Source organism: Hemicordylus capensis, chromosome 4 (genome assembly GCF_027244095.1).
Source record: "Hemicordylus capensis ecotype Gifberg chromosome 4, rHemCap1.1.pri, whole genome shotgun sequence".
Lineage (NCBI taxonomy): Eukaryota > Metazoa > Chordata > Lepidosauria > Squamata > Cordylidae > Hemicordylus > Hemicordylus capensis.
This window is the reverse complement of record NC_069660.1, coordinates 277338409-277353700: the sequence shown is the minus strand read 5'-3', so window position 1 is coordinate 277353700 and position 15292 is coordinate 277338409. Positions and strand designations below refer to the sequence as shown.

At 44.6% G+C, this 15292-nt stretch overlaps 2 protein-coding genes across 4 annotated transcripts in view; one reads left to right on the top strand and one right to left on the bottom strand.

The window, feature by feature from the left end:
* The window catches only part of SLC7A13 (solute carrier family 7 member 13), a 46449-nt gene that overhangs the window by 6575 nt on the left and 24582 nt on the right, over positions 1-15292 (top strand). The gene's annotated exons all lie outside the window — the stretch shown is intronic.
* Positions 1-15292, bottom strand: part of LRRCC1 (leucine rich repeat and coiled-coil centrosomal protein 1) — a 39252-nt gene that overhangs the window by 17234 nt on the left and 6726 nt on the right. For both annotated transcript variants that reach the window (XM_053244471.1, XM_053244470.1), the window contains exons 7-13: positions 13471-13667; positions 7450-7648; positions 6929-7077; positions 5983-6187; positions 3682-3821; positions 1666-1867; positions 990-1175 (exon numbers count right to left, since the gene is read on the bottom strand). In XM_053244471.1, the coding sequence (XP_053100446.1) occupies positions 990-1175; positions 1666-1867; positions 3682-3821; positions 5983-6187; positions 6929-7077; positions 7450-7648; positions 13471-13667 (1278 nt within the window). The remainder of the gene's footprint in view (positions 1-989; positions 1176-1665; positions 1868-3681; positions 3822-5982; positions 6188-6928; positions 7078-7449; positions 7649-13470; positions 13668-15292) is intronic.

The following is a 15292-nucleotide window of genomic DNA, read 5'->3' as shown; positions in this document are numbered from 1 at the left end:
TGGTGACCTCCGTGCATACGCAGAGACCATTTGTGTGATGACACAAATTGCATGGTCATGCAAATGGCCTCTGTGCATGCACAGAAGTCACCAAAATGGGGGGGGAGCTGCCGCCCCACCACCGGAGGCACTTGCAAGTACCTATGTACTTTCCTCACAGCCCCTCTACCCTTAGCAAAGCCCCCATTACTGCTAATGGGGAATCCTCACCAGATACCCCTTTACCAGTAGAGTACTGAGCCGGCTCAGTTCAAACCAGGAATGGTTTGGTTCGGACTTGGACTGGCTAAGGCCAGTCTAGGTAGACTCCAAACCTATCGAGCCGAGCGCAGCTCAAACAGAGCTGGCTCACACATCCCTAGGGGCCACACACAATACACGTCATTTGTGAAGTAGTGTTTTTATTGTCTTTGACTATATTCTATATAGACTGATAAAAGTGGCATTGAAAGTTTATGAAGCAAACTAACTGACACTATGGCAACACAGGAAAGAGGTTCATGCAAAGGTGCCACGGGGAGTGGGGGAGCATGAAGCGGCACCTGTACTCGCTTTTACAGGTGCTGCTTGCCACTCTGGCAGTGCCTCTGAGTGCTGAACCTTTGCACGAACCTCTGTGCACACATACCTAGTGACGTGAAGTGTTCCTAGACTATCATACAGAACAAAAGAGTTCAGAATAAAAGCATTTTACTTAAGTATAAACCTAAGGTACTTAAACCTAATACTTAAATTTAAGTATTAAGCCCTAAGGCATAAACCATATAAGGTTTATAAGCAAGTGAGGAGGTCACCCAAATGGGATTGGGGGGGGAGCTGCCACTGCCCCACCACGGCCACCACCACCGGAGGCACTTGCAAGTACCTATGTACTTCGCTCACACCCCCTCCACCCTTAGGATAGCCCAAAGGTTTACATTTAAGAGCTCAGTGTATACAAGCAAATGAATACAAGACAGCCAAGAAGGCCCCTCAACGAACATGCATACTTTCAAGTTATATGTTGTTTCTTGTTTTGATTTGACTACTTCCGTGATCTTAGCTTTTTGTTCCTTCACCATGGACGTCAGCTCCTGAATTAGCGTCGCTGAGTGCTTCTCGTTTTGTTGAGACTGAACAAGAAGATGTTTGTGTTCTGCCAACTCAGCAGCAATGTTGTCAAAAGCCTCTTTAACCTATTGGATCAAGAAAACAAAACAAAAAAAGACAGATGATTTCTTTTTTTTTAAAGTTACCTCCACTGGGTCATATCTTTGGGAAAAAACTGCAATGTAATATATTTTTTTATTTTTTTTATTTATTTAGCATTTATATACCACTTTTCAGGCAAACCTCTCAAAGCGGTTCACAAAAAACTTAAATACATCAAGCCACACATTTACATAATGAACATTTACAATGTTTATAATTCTGGTGCATGGCAAGAAGATAATTCGAAAATGTATGTCACTGAACATTCAATATTAGTATTGCATTTTAAGAACATGGTTGTGTAATATCCATTCCAAAGTTAAGTAGCAAGGATGTTTAATCTCAACAGTTAGCAACAGCTGCCACAGCACAAATGAGACTTAAAAGAAAAAAATATTTTGTAGTAGCAGCAAATGCAAACACACATTCACCCCCCTCTAAGTTTTCTCTCCCGACATATTCTCCATCTCTTACCTCTGTAAATCTTTTGGCTTCTATAGTTAATGCAATACGAAATTCGTCTTCTAGATCCTTATAATTGTGGTTTAACAGATTCATTTTTTCCTGCAAGTTTTTAATATGGTGTTCATGCCTCTGTTGCTCTCTTGCCACTTCTTTTGACACAGCTTCTTGGAATTCCAAACCATTTAAGGTAACTCTAGTTTCAAGTTCCTTCCTGATATTGTGAGCACATGGGTAAGAAATTAACACACACCAAGTGACAATTGCTCATATGTAAGCAGAGTACTGTAAGCAGAGCACTTGTGAGCTTCTAAGCTGCCTGCATGTGGAGTTGAGGTACAAACAGCGCTCCAGATTGCAAATCAATTTAGATGCAAATCTAATTGGACATTGCTTCATCAATGGGGCAATTTCTTTTCTACCTTCTTCCAAAAGAAGACTTGCATTATTTATTTATTATTGTATCTAGCATATTTGTATATCACCTACTACCAAAGTTTCTAGGCAGTTTACAACATTAAAACAAACCCAGAAATTATAAAACAATTTAAAACATATAAAAGTTCAAATTTTAAAAGCTAAAAACCACTGAATAGCTAAAAAAAAAGGAGCTTGTCTTCAGTTTTCTAAAAATCAACAGGGATAGAGCAGCTCTAATCTCAGCAGAAGTGCGTTCCACAGCTCTGGGGCAACTACAGAGAAGGCTCGCCTCTGAGTTATCACCGGACGAGTTGGCAGCACCCTGAGACCACGTTGCTCTGAAAATCTTAATAGGAGATGGGGTTCATAATGAAGAAGGCATCCTCTTAAATAGCTTGCACACTGTCTTTAAGGAATATCTGCCAATTAATCTAGTTGAAATAAGCTATGTATGTATGTTCCCAAACATGTTTGTTATTTAAAAAAAAGAAGAAGAAGAAGAAAAGCAGCAATCTTTTTATTTGACAATATCACTCCTATGATACATATAGAACAATGGCTGGCATCTTGACTAACAAAGCTCCAGTGCTTCTGAAAAGTTCAATTAACTTGGCTCCACTGCTAGCTCAGTGGTGGCGGCAAATTTCGATAACCTCCCTTTCCCCATGAAGTGTTCTGTGCTACCTAACAATGAGGTGATTCTCACGATCGCCAAGAAGTGGGCTAAGGGAGCCTAGCCCGCTTTTTGCCGACCGCGCACTGCCAAGGGAACTGCGCGGCTCCCGGCAGCAAACCACCCAAACGACTCCTCTGCTTAGCCGAGGTTAACTGAGCGAGCACTCCGTTAACCTTGGTGTTCTGCTCGTGTGTCACTGTGGAGTGCAGCAACACACGAGTAGATCCCCGACCGGGAGGCTGCAAGCAGCCACCATATATGCAAACAGCCTCCCGGGCTTGGGGGTCTCTCCAGGATGCCCCACGAACTTGCGCAGGGCATCCTGGAACTTCCAGGGGCCACATGGTCCCCGATTCCTGCAGCCCCCGCCGACTCCACGACGGAGCCAGCAGTCGTGTGGGCAGCCAATCTGGCCACCCAGGGCTGCAGGCTTGCTCGTCTGCGGGGAGAGTGGGCTAAGTCCGCTCTCTCCACCTAACCTGGCAAGTCTCACTGATCATGAGACTTGCCTCGCTATATTCCCAAGGGCCACACAGCCACCCACATATTTTCAGGTGGGACAGAGGGCTTCTGGGCAAAGAGACGGTCATCAAAATTTGCACCCACACACACTAGTGCAGCATTAGTCTGGAACTCCTCAGAAGCACTGGTGCTACAACAGTGCTTCTCCCATAGCACCAGTGCTTCGTTGTCAGCTACCTGTTTATAAAACACGTTGTGCCTAGACTACTGACACAACTAGCTGCAGGTGGAGAGACCAACTCTGCTCTGTTATACTGAGCCAAATAAATGCATCTTTAAAAACATGCAAATCTTTCAACAAGAAGGTGGTTCAGTAAAATGGGTATGTTACCTATTTTTGCTCACTCATAGTAGCATTTTCAAGAGGCACAACTAGATATTCATCTCCTGAATTGCCAGGAAACACATACCTGTGCTCCTGCTCCCTCAACACAAGCATCTCATGGACTTGTTCCACCTTCTCTTTTTGTTGCCGAAGAGATATCTGAAGTAACTGCACTTCTCTCTCAGCTGCTGAAGCTTTAAGTTCTGCAGCTCGAAGTTGTTTCATCTGTGAGAAATCCAGATATAGGAAACACAATCACAGCCATTAAAATAATAGTTGGTATTGCAAGAATAAAAAATCCTTGCTTGAGATGCTCGTTTGTCATGATTTATCAGACAGACTATAGAAACTGTTTAATGTTAATCATACTGGTGTATGAAGTGCTATTATAACTGAAGGGACATTTATGATTTTGATTTTAGTGAATTACAGTAGAACCTCGATATCCAGGGACTCTACAAATGTGGATTTGCATGTCTGTGGCTGGGTAATTAACACCCGACCTCGTTATATGCGCGAGGCAGGGATCAGAAAATAAGGGGGTAATTCCACGTATTAGCGGGTTGGGGATGATTCGGAGTTCATTTCTAGCCACCATTTTGTGTTTGGGAGCCTCAAAATGGCTCTGTTAAATTTTTTTTTTTAAAAAAACACCACCATTTGGGGCTGATTTTTGGCCATTCGGGGGCACAACTCAACAGGACCAGCAAAGCATGGTAGGCAGGTCTCTTACCCTCCACCCCCACATTTAGCTGATTTTGGGTTATTTTCCCAATGACCAGGAAGCTAACCTCCCCCCCACCCCACCGCATCCCATAGCTCCAATGACTCAATGTTTGTGGTTTTTATATCAGCAGTTAAAGTGGGGAACGGAAACCCCCCCGCAACCCTTCTGTACTAAATTACAGTTCCAGTGTAATATTTAATTCTTATATAAATACCCTTTATTCCTTGTGGTAGAATATTACATTTCGCCCACAAATCATGCACAGTCATCCCTTGCCAAATGTGAGAGTTCTGTTCCAGGAAAACCTCGCGGTCGGCGAGGCATTAAAACCAATGGGTTAGGGTAATTGCGGATGTGAAAAGACAGAAAAATACAGTTTAAAATAGAAAAAAAGTCTCCCCAGCCTCTGTAAATAGCAAACCTCCCCGCTATATATCTATAAACTCTCACCAAACCACGGATACTCGGGTCACGACTGGCAAGACTTGCCACAATTTCCCAGTCACTAAGACTTAAAACCACGATTGGGAAACCTGTGGTTGGCAAGGGATGACTGTATTTCATTGTTTTGATTTGATGTAGCCATGTTCAACCTAAATAATAATTCAGTCAAATCCCGCCTACACTGGAACAACTGCGCATCTTTACAGTTTTGCAAGGAATCATAGTAGGAATTGGATTGCACAAGAACATAGCAGTGATCATGGCACCACTTTGTTGAGCTGCCAAGATTACAAGAAACACCCGCACTATAAATACATATCCAGGCAGTCTATGCTAATGTTCCTCTCTGCAGGAGATGCAAAGAAGGAACTATTTTAGTTGCTTAGTTCTAGTGCCAACACAGACACTCACAGCTCCAGAAAATTATATTTGCAAATAGGTTAACCAGATGCAAGAAAGAACAGGGCTACTTTACCTGTCAAGTGCAGCTTTTATCACCTCTGCATGATGAAATGAATCTATCAACATTCTGGCCTGGTTAATACAATAATCAAAATCAGGGTAGGAGGCAGGCTATCCTGGCTTGCCTGATTGTGAACTCACAAAAACCCCTCTTGGCCAGGATGCTTAAAGCAGGGTAACCCAGCTTTCCTACTCTGTTCCACCAAGGTAGGAGGGAACGAAAGCTCTCCTACATTGATTCTCTGGTCATGTGAACCCACTTGCCTCTTCTACCCAGCCACCGAGACCCAGGAGGCCCTCCTTCACATGGAAACAATAGATTGCTGTGGCTACAGGGGCTGCCATCCATGGATATGCAGCCCCTGTAGCACCCTCTATGATCTTGAAACTAGAGCAGCTTCAATAGGGTTGGGTCCAACTTGTGCTTCTTGTGATCAGTTAGAGCGCAGTGGCCAATGATGTCATGAAGCTTTCCAGGCTGATGACAGCACAAAGCATGCTGGGAAGGCATGGAAAGCCTCAGAGGACTTCCCATGAACAGGTAGGGCTTGCAGCTCCCAATTTTAACAATGGACGCCGCACCTCGCTTAATTGTGCATTTCCTGGGCTCACTGACCCAAACAGATGTTGCAGTCGTGTGCTGCCAATGGGGTAGGAGCTCTCCAAGCCACCCCAAAATGGTCATGTGAATGGGATTTCTCTTTGACACATATTGGAAAACCAATAAACTTCAATAAGAACCAAAAATTGTACCTCAGAAGATTGCTGCTGTACCCTTTGTCTCTCCATCTTGGACAAAGTTTCTTCTAAAGTCTGTAGTGTCTTTTGTTGATCCTCCTCTTTAAGTTTTGACCGATTTAGTTCTTTGACAAGTCTTTCAGCTTCCTCTTTCAGTTGCTGCATATCAACCTGAAGTTTTGTCTTTGCATTTCGCTCTCTCAATACCAACTCTTTTAGCCTGAAAAGCAATATATGGAGACAGAGCATTCAAAATCTTTAGCTCTTAATTAAAGAGAGACTTTGGGGTATCCTAGTTCTATGTATGAAGAAATTCAAAACAAAAAACTTTATACAGTAATTTTGGATGCTCTATTGCTCAACCTAGACATCATGCTATGATCTAACCATCATGCCAGTTTAGAACCTAAACCATGGTTTGGGTTTCCAGAACATACACACAGGCAAACCATGGTTTGTACCTGTGGGCTTGTTTTTGGCGTTAATCCTCCCACAGCACTTGGCTTCTTAAGTTCACTCACATTTCCATGCTACAGCAACCTTTGAAAGCCCTTAATTATAGTTTGTCAAAGCAAGCTTCCTTAACTTTGATTTGGCAGGATGTCTGAATTGATCTATTGTTAGAAGATGGCATGATTAAACTATTAAATCATTTATCATTTTCCCATTCCTAGCAACAAACCGTATTAACAAATTAATAGAATCAAAGTGTTTAAGAATAAAAACCTTGTCAGAAGGCAATGAGAACACTCAAAGTTCAGGAAACAGGATTCTAAATACTTAATTCCAGGGTTTATTCATTCTAGAGACTATCTCCCCTATATACACCATCTCTTTCCCCCTGACCCCCATCATGTGACTTTTTAAAGCCTCAATATTGCTATACAGATATTGTAGCTGTAACTCCTGCTGAACTCAAGAGCTTTTTTCAAAAAGTAAGTTTAACAAGTTTGTTCCATACCTGTCTGTAGTATACACAGCCATACTCTGAATATCCTTTTCTTCTTTTGCTTGGCTCTGTAGCTCTTTGATATTATCTCTCAGTTTCTTTTCAGCTTGTTCAGCTTTCCATCTCCTCTCTTTCTCCTGATCCAGTTCTTGAATTAGTGCCTGGAAAGGGAAATACCATATTCTGACACTTCAAGGTGAAGGTACAAGTATTGCTTGCTTGTTTGATTTGGTGTTAAGAGGAAATGTGTGTGATGGTGGGAGGGGAGGGGCACGGCAAATACCCCTTCTGTATCCTTCCATCCCACTCCCAAGATATGGTGACAGGTTTATAACTATTGCTTCACCATTGCAAGCTGCTACTCCAGAGTAAGAGTTTAAGAACTGAGATGCTAGAGCCTGGAATTGCTTTCCACCAACTGAATCAAGAATCCAGCAAGAACATTCCACAAGGAGAAAAAGTCTACAGCTTTGCCTCTTGTTTACCTTCTATTTGAAAAGCAAGCACTATAAATAAATAAAGCAAACACACACCCTATAGGTGGACTCTTCTTGAGTAATAGAATCGAGGCTGCTTGTTTTTTTCATTTGACCTTTCTGTTTATCCATTAATGTCTTGGGTGATTTCCCCATTTTTTCATATCTTGGTACTTCCATAGCTGAACTTGAACATTCTTCCTCTTTAAATGGAGTTCCTAGATTTTTTGACTTTATGGAACTCAACTCTTCTCCCCTAAAATGACACACAAATTGACATAGTCAAATACTTCACATCAGATCAATATCTTGCAGAACGGAGCATTGGTTTCACTTACAGTGAAGGCTTCTTGTGGTTGCTGGGGCCAGGGACATCTCATGGTCAGAATAAATAGGTTTAAACATTCCAGAATAACAGAGTGTAGCAACCAGCTGTAGAACTAAATGTCAGTCTCCACCGTTTCAACAGAAGTAGACCAGAGCGCAAAACTGCAAATGGGTGGGCCGAGATGTCCCTGGCCCCAGCAACCAGAAGAAGCCTTCACGGTAAGTGAAACCAATGCTCTGTTCTCGGTTGCTGAGGCCAGGGACATCTCATGGGACATACCACAGTGTCCAACTCAGGTGGGAGTACTCTGGTCTACTAGCGAGGAAGAACTTGTTGAAAGACCCGTCTGCCAAAGGTCGCCCGGGCAGACGATAAATCATCGATCTTGTAATGTTTGGTGAAAGTGGAGGGTGACGCCCAGATGGCCACCTTGCAGATCTCTTCAACCGGTTCATTAGTGGAAAACACTACCGATGTTGCTGCTGCTCTAGTAGAATGTGCAGAGAGATGTGTTGGCAGGCTCAGCTTCTGAACCTCGTAGGCCATCGATATACATGCTATAATCCACGTTGCAATAGTGGTTGATGATACAAGGACCCATGGAACGCGGGTTGAATGATACAAACATAGCGTCCCAGGTGGCCGCCTTGCAGATCTCTTCAACCGGTTTATTAGTGGAAAACACTACCGACGTTGCTGCTGCTCTAGTAGAATGTGCAGAGAGATGCGTTGGCAGGCTCAGCTTCTGAACCTCGTAGGCCATCGATATACACGCTATAATCCATGTTGCAATAGTGGTTGATGATACAGGGACCCATGGAACGCGGGTTGAATGATACAAACATAGCGTCTGACAATCTGAATGAGGCTGAGCATCTAATATAGACCTTAAGACATCGCCTAACGTCCAACTTATGCCATTTCCGCTCCATAGGATGGATGGGTTTGGGGCAGAATGAAGGTAGGAACACATCTTGCGATAGGTGGAAGGGGGACGCCACCTTTGGCCTCATGAAGGGGTCCGGAGTGAGCCTGACGGCCTCTTTCTGAAATATACAATATGACTTGTTTTACAGACAGCGCCTGCAGCTCCGAGATGAGCCTTGCAGAAGTGATGGCCACCAAAAAGGCCAATTTAAACGATAAGATTGGAATAGCTGCCAAAGGTTCAAATGGGGGAGCTTGCAATGCCTTGAGGACAGTATGTAGTTCCCAAGATGGGAACCTGTGCATTGTTGGAGGTGACATCAGCGAGGCGCCTCATAAGAACCTATGCAGGTGAGGATGTGACTGAGATATCTTGTCCTTTTCTGCTGAGAGCAACTCCACCAACGACAACGACGGCCGTTTCAGGGTATTCAGACATAGTCCCTTCTCTAACCCTTCTTGTAAGAAGAGCAGGAGATGACATAACTTAGCTGTGCCATTCAGAACAGAGTTGCGTGACATCCAGCAAAGGAGTGCTCGCCATGTATATTGATAAATTCTCTCTGTGGATGGATTTCGCGATGCCAGCATAGTACTGAGAACTCCCTCCGAGTAGCCATGTTGGCTCAAGACTCGCCGCTCAGTTTCCAAATGGTGAGCCGAAACCAATATGGATCCGGGTGTAAAAACTGGACCCTGATGGAGCAGGTCCGGGTCCTGAGGCAACTCCCAAGGTGGCTTCACCGCCAGATGGAGGAGCTCTGGAAACCTGAGTCTCTTGGGCCAGAATGGTGCCACTAAGAGTACTCTTGCTCGAAGAAGACACACCCATTGCAGGGCTCTGGCCAACAGAGGTGTTGGGGGATATGCATAAAGGAGAGCGTCTTGCCATGGACTGGATAGGGCATCCACTGCCATCGCCTCCCTGCATGGAAATCTAGTCATAAACGCTGATAACTGCGCATTCTTAGGAATGGTCTACCCCGAGCATGCTCATCTTCTCTGTTATCTGGGTGAAAACTGATGGATTTAGAGCCCACTCCCCCGGTTGGATGTCAGCCCAGCTTAACCAGTCTGCAACCAAGTTCAGCTCTCCCTTGATGTGGTGTGCCATCAGGGAAGGAAGGTCACTCTCTGCCCAGGACAGCAGAAGGACGGCCTCCTGGTGAAGTGACCTGGACCTGGTTCCCCCTTGCTTGTTTACATACACCTTTGCCATTGTATTGTTGGTCTTTGCTAATACGTCGGTGCCTCGGATGATCTCTTAGAATGCTAGTAGCGCTAGGCAAATTGCGTGGAGTTCCCTCCAATTTATGCTGTGAGAACACTCATCCTTGTTCCATAGCCCCTGCGCCAACTGGTTGAGGCAGGGGGCTCCCCAGCCCCTGTCGCTTGCGTCTGTTGTTATGATGAACTTCCGTGGGTCCAAGAAGGTCTTTCCCCGATTCAAGTTGTTAGAGTCGATCCACCAGTGGAGAGAACGACATAGGTCTGGTGACAACTTCAGAAGCAGTCTACGCTTCCTTGCGATTGCCTTCTGGTGGGGTAGGAGAAGCCATTGGAGGTCATGCAGATGAAGTCAAGCCCACGGAACCAAGTCCGGAGCGGCCACTATCAAGCTCAGCTGTCTTGACAAGGAAGCCAGAGGAACTCTTGGACTCACTAGGACCAGGTGAACTTCTGTCTGGATAGTCTGTAACCTGTCCGGTGGAGGCAAGAGGCAGTCCACTAAGGTAACTATGATTACCCTCAAATGGTGCTGCCTGTGGCATGGCGTCAACTGACTCTTTTCTCCATTTATGATGAAACCATGGTTCTTGAGTGTTGTGATAGTAAGGGCAAAGTCCCGTTCTGCCTCTGGGAGAGTTCTCGCTTGCAGCAACAAAATGTCTATTTATGCAAACAGATGAATCCCTTTCTGACGGAGTTGCGCCACCAGCGGTGCCAACAACTGTGTGAAGATGTGAGGGGCTGCTGTATTGAAAATGCCTTCCAGCATATTTAAACCAAAGGTACTGCCTGCTTTCCAAGTGTATAGGAAGATGCAGGTAGGCCTCTCAAATCTATGGACGCCAGCACATCCAGATGAGAGAGTGCCTCTGAAACTGCTCTTAGAGTTTCCATCTGGAAATGAGTTCTGCGGACCCATCTGTTCAAAAATTTTAAGTCTAAAACAGCTCTCTCCTTGGGCCGTCTCTTTTTGGGATGGTAAACAGCATAGAGTAAACTCCCTCTCCCTCCTGTGCCAGAGGCACTGGCTCCACTGCCCCGATGTCCAGGAGGTGTTGGATCACCTGGACCATCAGCGAATGCTTTTGACCTTGGAGTGGGGATAAAGCGGCAGGGGGGAGAGGAGTGAAACTCTATCCTGTAGCTGTGATAGATCAGCTGCAGAACCCAGTTGTCTGAGGCTGAATCTTCCCAGGCTGGGGCGAGGTGAGACAAACACCCTCCAAGCCTGACATGCTTCAAGTCATAGTTGTGGCTTTTGCTGCTTTGACTGAGCAACTTGCTGTTTGTAGGTACCGAATCCTCTAAAGGGTGCTCTCTGACGATTCCAAGATCCCCTCTGGAATTTTGTATCTCTGTCCTGGCCCTGGAAGGGCCGGAAGCTATGAAAGGGCCGATTGTATTGGAAGGGCCTTTTGGAAGGCTGTTTATCAGTCTTTTTATTGGTTGAAGGCATCTTTCGCTTATCAGACGACTCTACAAGAATGTCTTGTAGGGCAGGGGGGAAAAAAGCTTCTTGCCGTTGTAAGGGACGGTGGCGAGATTAAGCCTAGAGGTAGAATCAACTGTTCAGTTTTGAGCCACAAGTGGCGTCTGCCAACAACTGACGAAGCCGCCACTTGCGCTGAGAATCTAATCGTATCAAAAGTGGCATTGGCCATAAAGGCCTGCGCTTTCTGGATCTTTAATAGTTGCTCTCTCATCTTAACTGGGTCCCCTGGAGGATCACTCAGAAGACTGACCACCCATAATAAGGAGGCGCGGGCTGCCATGGATGCTGCTGCTGTTGCGCGGATCACCAGGGACGCGTTCTCATGACACGATTAAATGACAGCTCGGCCTTCTTGTCAGCTATGTCTTTTAGAGAAACCTCACCCTCTCGAGGTACCAGGGAACCCGACACCAATTGCAAAATCTGGGCATCCACATCTGGTGTCCTCAACATATATGTAGTGGTTTGCTGAAAAGAATAAAATTTGTTAGCCATGGACATGGCCTTGCGGTTGGAAGCTGGTGCCAACCATTCCTGTTTGACTACATCCATAAACAACTCTGGCATGGGCATCAGCATGTCCTTGGAGTGTGCTCTTGAAAGACCAAGTCCCCTTTGGCGGAAGAGTCAGAACTCTGCCCAGCCTCTGATTTCAGTCCAATTGTATTAATAATTCTGGACATCAGTTTTAGAGACGGTCTCACTTTTACATTACCTGCTCCTTTAGGTAAAATGGAGGAATTCTTCGCAACCGTCGCCATCTTAGGAACAGAAGATGACTGTGATGACCTTGCTGCCCTGCCGGTCAGGTTGCTAGCCAGCTCGCCAATCCACCTAATCTCTTCAGAGGTTGGTGGGGCGTTGGCAATAGGGAGCCTCTGAAAGCGCTCTTCACAGCCACTTGAAGCTGCCTGCAGCAGCGTGGTGCGCTGGACTGCGGTAGTGCGAGTCTCACGGCCCGAGGGCTGGAGACTCGATGCCGCCCCTTCGACAATTGGGATGGGCGGCTCGAGAGCGGCTGTCACTGACGTGGGAAAATTAAGCCCTTCCAGGGGGGACTCCGTGGCCAGTAGATGAAAGACGGCCGATTACGGACCATCACCTCACTACTCGCAAATTTTTCGGGTGGTTTTTGGGAGGTCGGAAAAGCGGCCTTGCTATGCAGAGCTTGCAGCAGCCTGTGACAATGGGGCCTAGAAATGGCCCTGAAGCCTCCCAGGCTGAAAACATTCAATCTCTTCCCCTTGTTGGAGAAATTGCTCTGTACCTCTCTGCTTGGCTCCAAGCAACGGAGAGGAAAGAGAAGATGAGGGGGAAAGAACTTGGGTGGGGGAGAGAAACGGACGAAAGAAGGGTGTTTTTCTTTCTTTCATTTTCTTGGTAATAGCAAGTAATAATAATCAGGGACAGAAAAACGGATTTGGAGAACGGAATACTGTAGTTAGGAAGTCAACTAGAGAAGTAATAGCAGCAGCAAATAGAGAGAGCTAGAAAAACACTGCCTTGGAGCTTGCTGAGGACAGAAAGAACTGGAGTGGGGTGATCCCCCTCAGGCTCTAGTGGATGTGGCTTAGTTTTTTAACTATTTACTTTCTGTCCTGCCTGGAGCTCCTGAGAGAGGATAACCCATGAGATGTCCCTGGCCTCAGCAACTGAGAACAAGATATTTTACCAGCTGCATGATTTAATTTATGAAATTCCTTTTAAATGCTTAGTGAATACAGATTCTAATTATATTATAATTATAGAATACAGATAATTGTACTGAGAGGTCTGTTGCTCCTTTAATTAGGAGCAGCAGACTTCAGTTCAATTATCATAACAAGCATATTAACGTAATTATCTACTATTTTACTTTTAACACTTAAATTCTAGCTTGCTTATCTCGAGAGTCATCAGAAAAGTGACAGACGGCCACTTAACTCTACACTTAGATCCCAATTTTAACAAAAATTTCAAGCAAATAACTTTACTTATGAAAGTCAATATGCTTAGGGCTGGCTGCCATGTGGGCACCATACTGTTTAGATGACATAAAAAAAGAAGCTCAGGAACAATCAATATGAATTGGACGGGGAAAGGGGTACTGAACTGAAGATACCTGTTTAAGATTTTCTCCCTCTGAGAACGACATTTAGTAGAAAAGGTTGCTTTTCGATAGTTAGGGAACTTGCTTCTTTTAGCCACCTTTCTGTTATTTTCTTTTCCACTCTCGCCATCACTCTCGGAAGTGAGATCTGTGTCTCTTTTTGCTTTGAGAACATTTGAAGCAGTACTAAATGATGAAGCATTAGTGACCTAAAAATAAAAAGTATGTTTCAGGGTACAGTCTTATCCTTCTTGATTTTCAACCCTGTCAGCTTCAGAGTCTGAACAGTTCCTAGTTCAAAGAGGTTGATTACGGTACATTAGAAGCCACTTAACACAGAAAATTTGTGAAACTGTATTAACTCCAAAGTAAGAGGTGTTTATCAGTGCCTCAAGCAGCAGCTGAGCGAGATACTCCCCTTAAGTTCATAACACACTGAGTCAAGCTGCGAGCTCCAATACCTTTTGACTCTGAATAGTGCCATCTTATATGTTCAGTACATCATTCAGACTGCAGACTAAAGACTGCTGATTTTTTATTAAACAGAACTATGCCAGCTCAAGTGGACTGTGGATCAGTGGTCAGCCTGATCACAGTTTGTTCTGACAGCAACTTATTCAGAGTCAGAACAAAAGGAACAAGTTGTTTCAGGTACGTGGACTGGAATTCTTATGGCACAGTTATAGGAGCATAGCAAGCTGCCTTATACCAAGTCAGACTCCTGGTCCATCTAGCTCAGTACTGTCTGCTCTGACTGGCAATGGCTCTCCAAGGTTTCAGGCAGGGGTCTTTCTTAGCCCTATCTGGAGATACCAGGGATTGAACTGGGGACCTTCGGCTTGCAAAGCAGATTCTATACCATTGAGCTACAGCCCCATCCCTACTGTAAGTCTTTACATCAAAGATGAACAATTTATTAAATATCTTCAAGTTTTGATGTGCATTGTTAACTACTTTTAGGCATGAGAAAGCAGCTTATAAACATGGCAGATAAAAGAAATAAATCCGACTTTGCCATCAGAAGTAGAGAAGATCTAGCCCATCTTTCTCTCAATTTCAGTTTGAAACAGATAAAAGAACATACAATATCTGAAAGAACTACCAAAGACACAAAGATGAGCAACAAAGAATATATTACTGAAGAGCTTATACCATCTTCCTTCACTGTAGGCTAGTTAACTGGACAGAATTCCCAGATCTATTCTTAAGAATTAATGCTCTCCTGGATGAACTCAGTGGAATCAGAGAAGCATACTGTATTTCAGGATCAGTGATTTTCAAACATTTCACAACAATTTGTCTGCAAGAACTTCCTGAATGATTGCCATGAAATCCCTATCCAGTGAAGATAATTCTTGGGGTACAAATTGTAGAATCCACATGCAATTCACACTGCTGGGCTTCACCACTGCACAGTGTGAACTTGGCAAGAGCAGCAGTTGCATATTGCCAAGAAGGATCAGTACATGAAGAAGTCAGTCAAGAAACTTATCCGTCATTATTCATCTTCTGACTGGGGAACTTCTCGTAAGATCCCAAGGAAGACCAGAGGGTGCCTAGAACACAATTGGAAAGCCACTGGACTAAGCCACAGGCTCCCAGAGACAGATCCTTAAAAAGTGAGATAGGAAGAAAGTATGGGATCGGCTGAGAAAAGTGCCATTTGCCATTATTTGGGGGATGCGGTGGAGGGCACTTTTAATGCTATGCCCACATTACAAATTCTGCCCAGGAAGCCATAAGGCAAAGGAGAAAATAAAAAGAAGCACATTATACTGCAGCATAGGACTACCTGTCCAAAAGTTACATTTTTTTAATGCTTTCTACCTCCGCT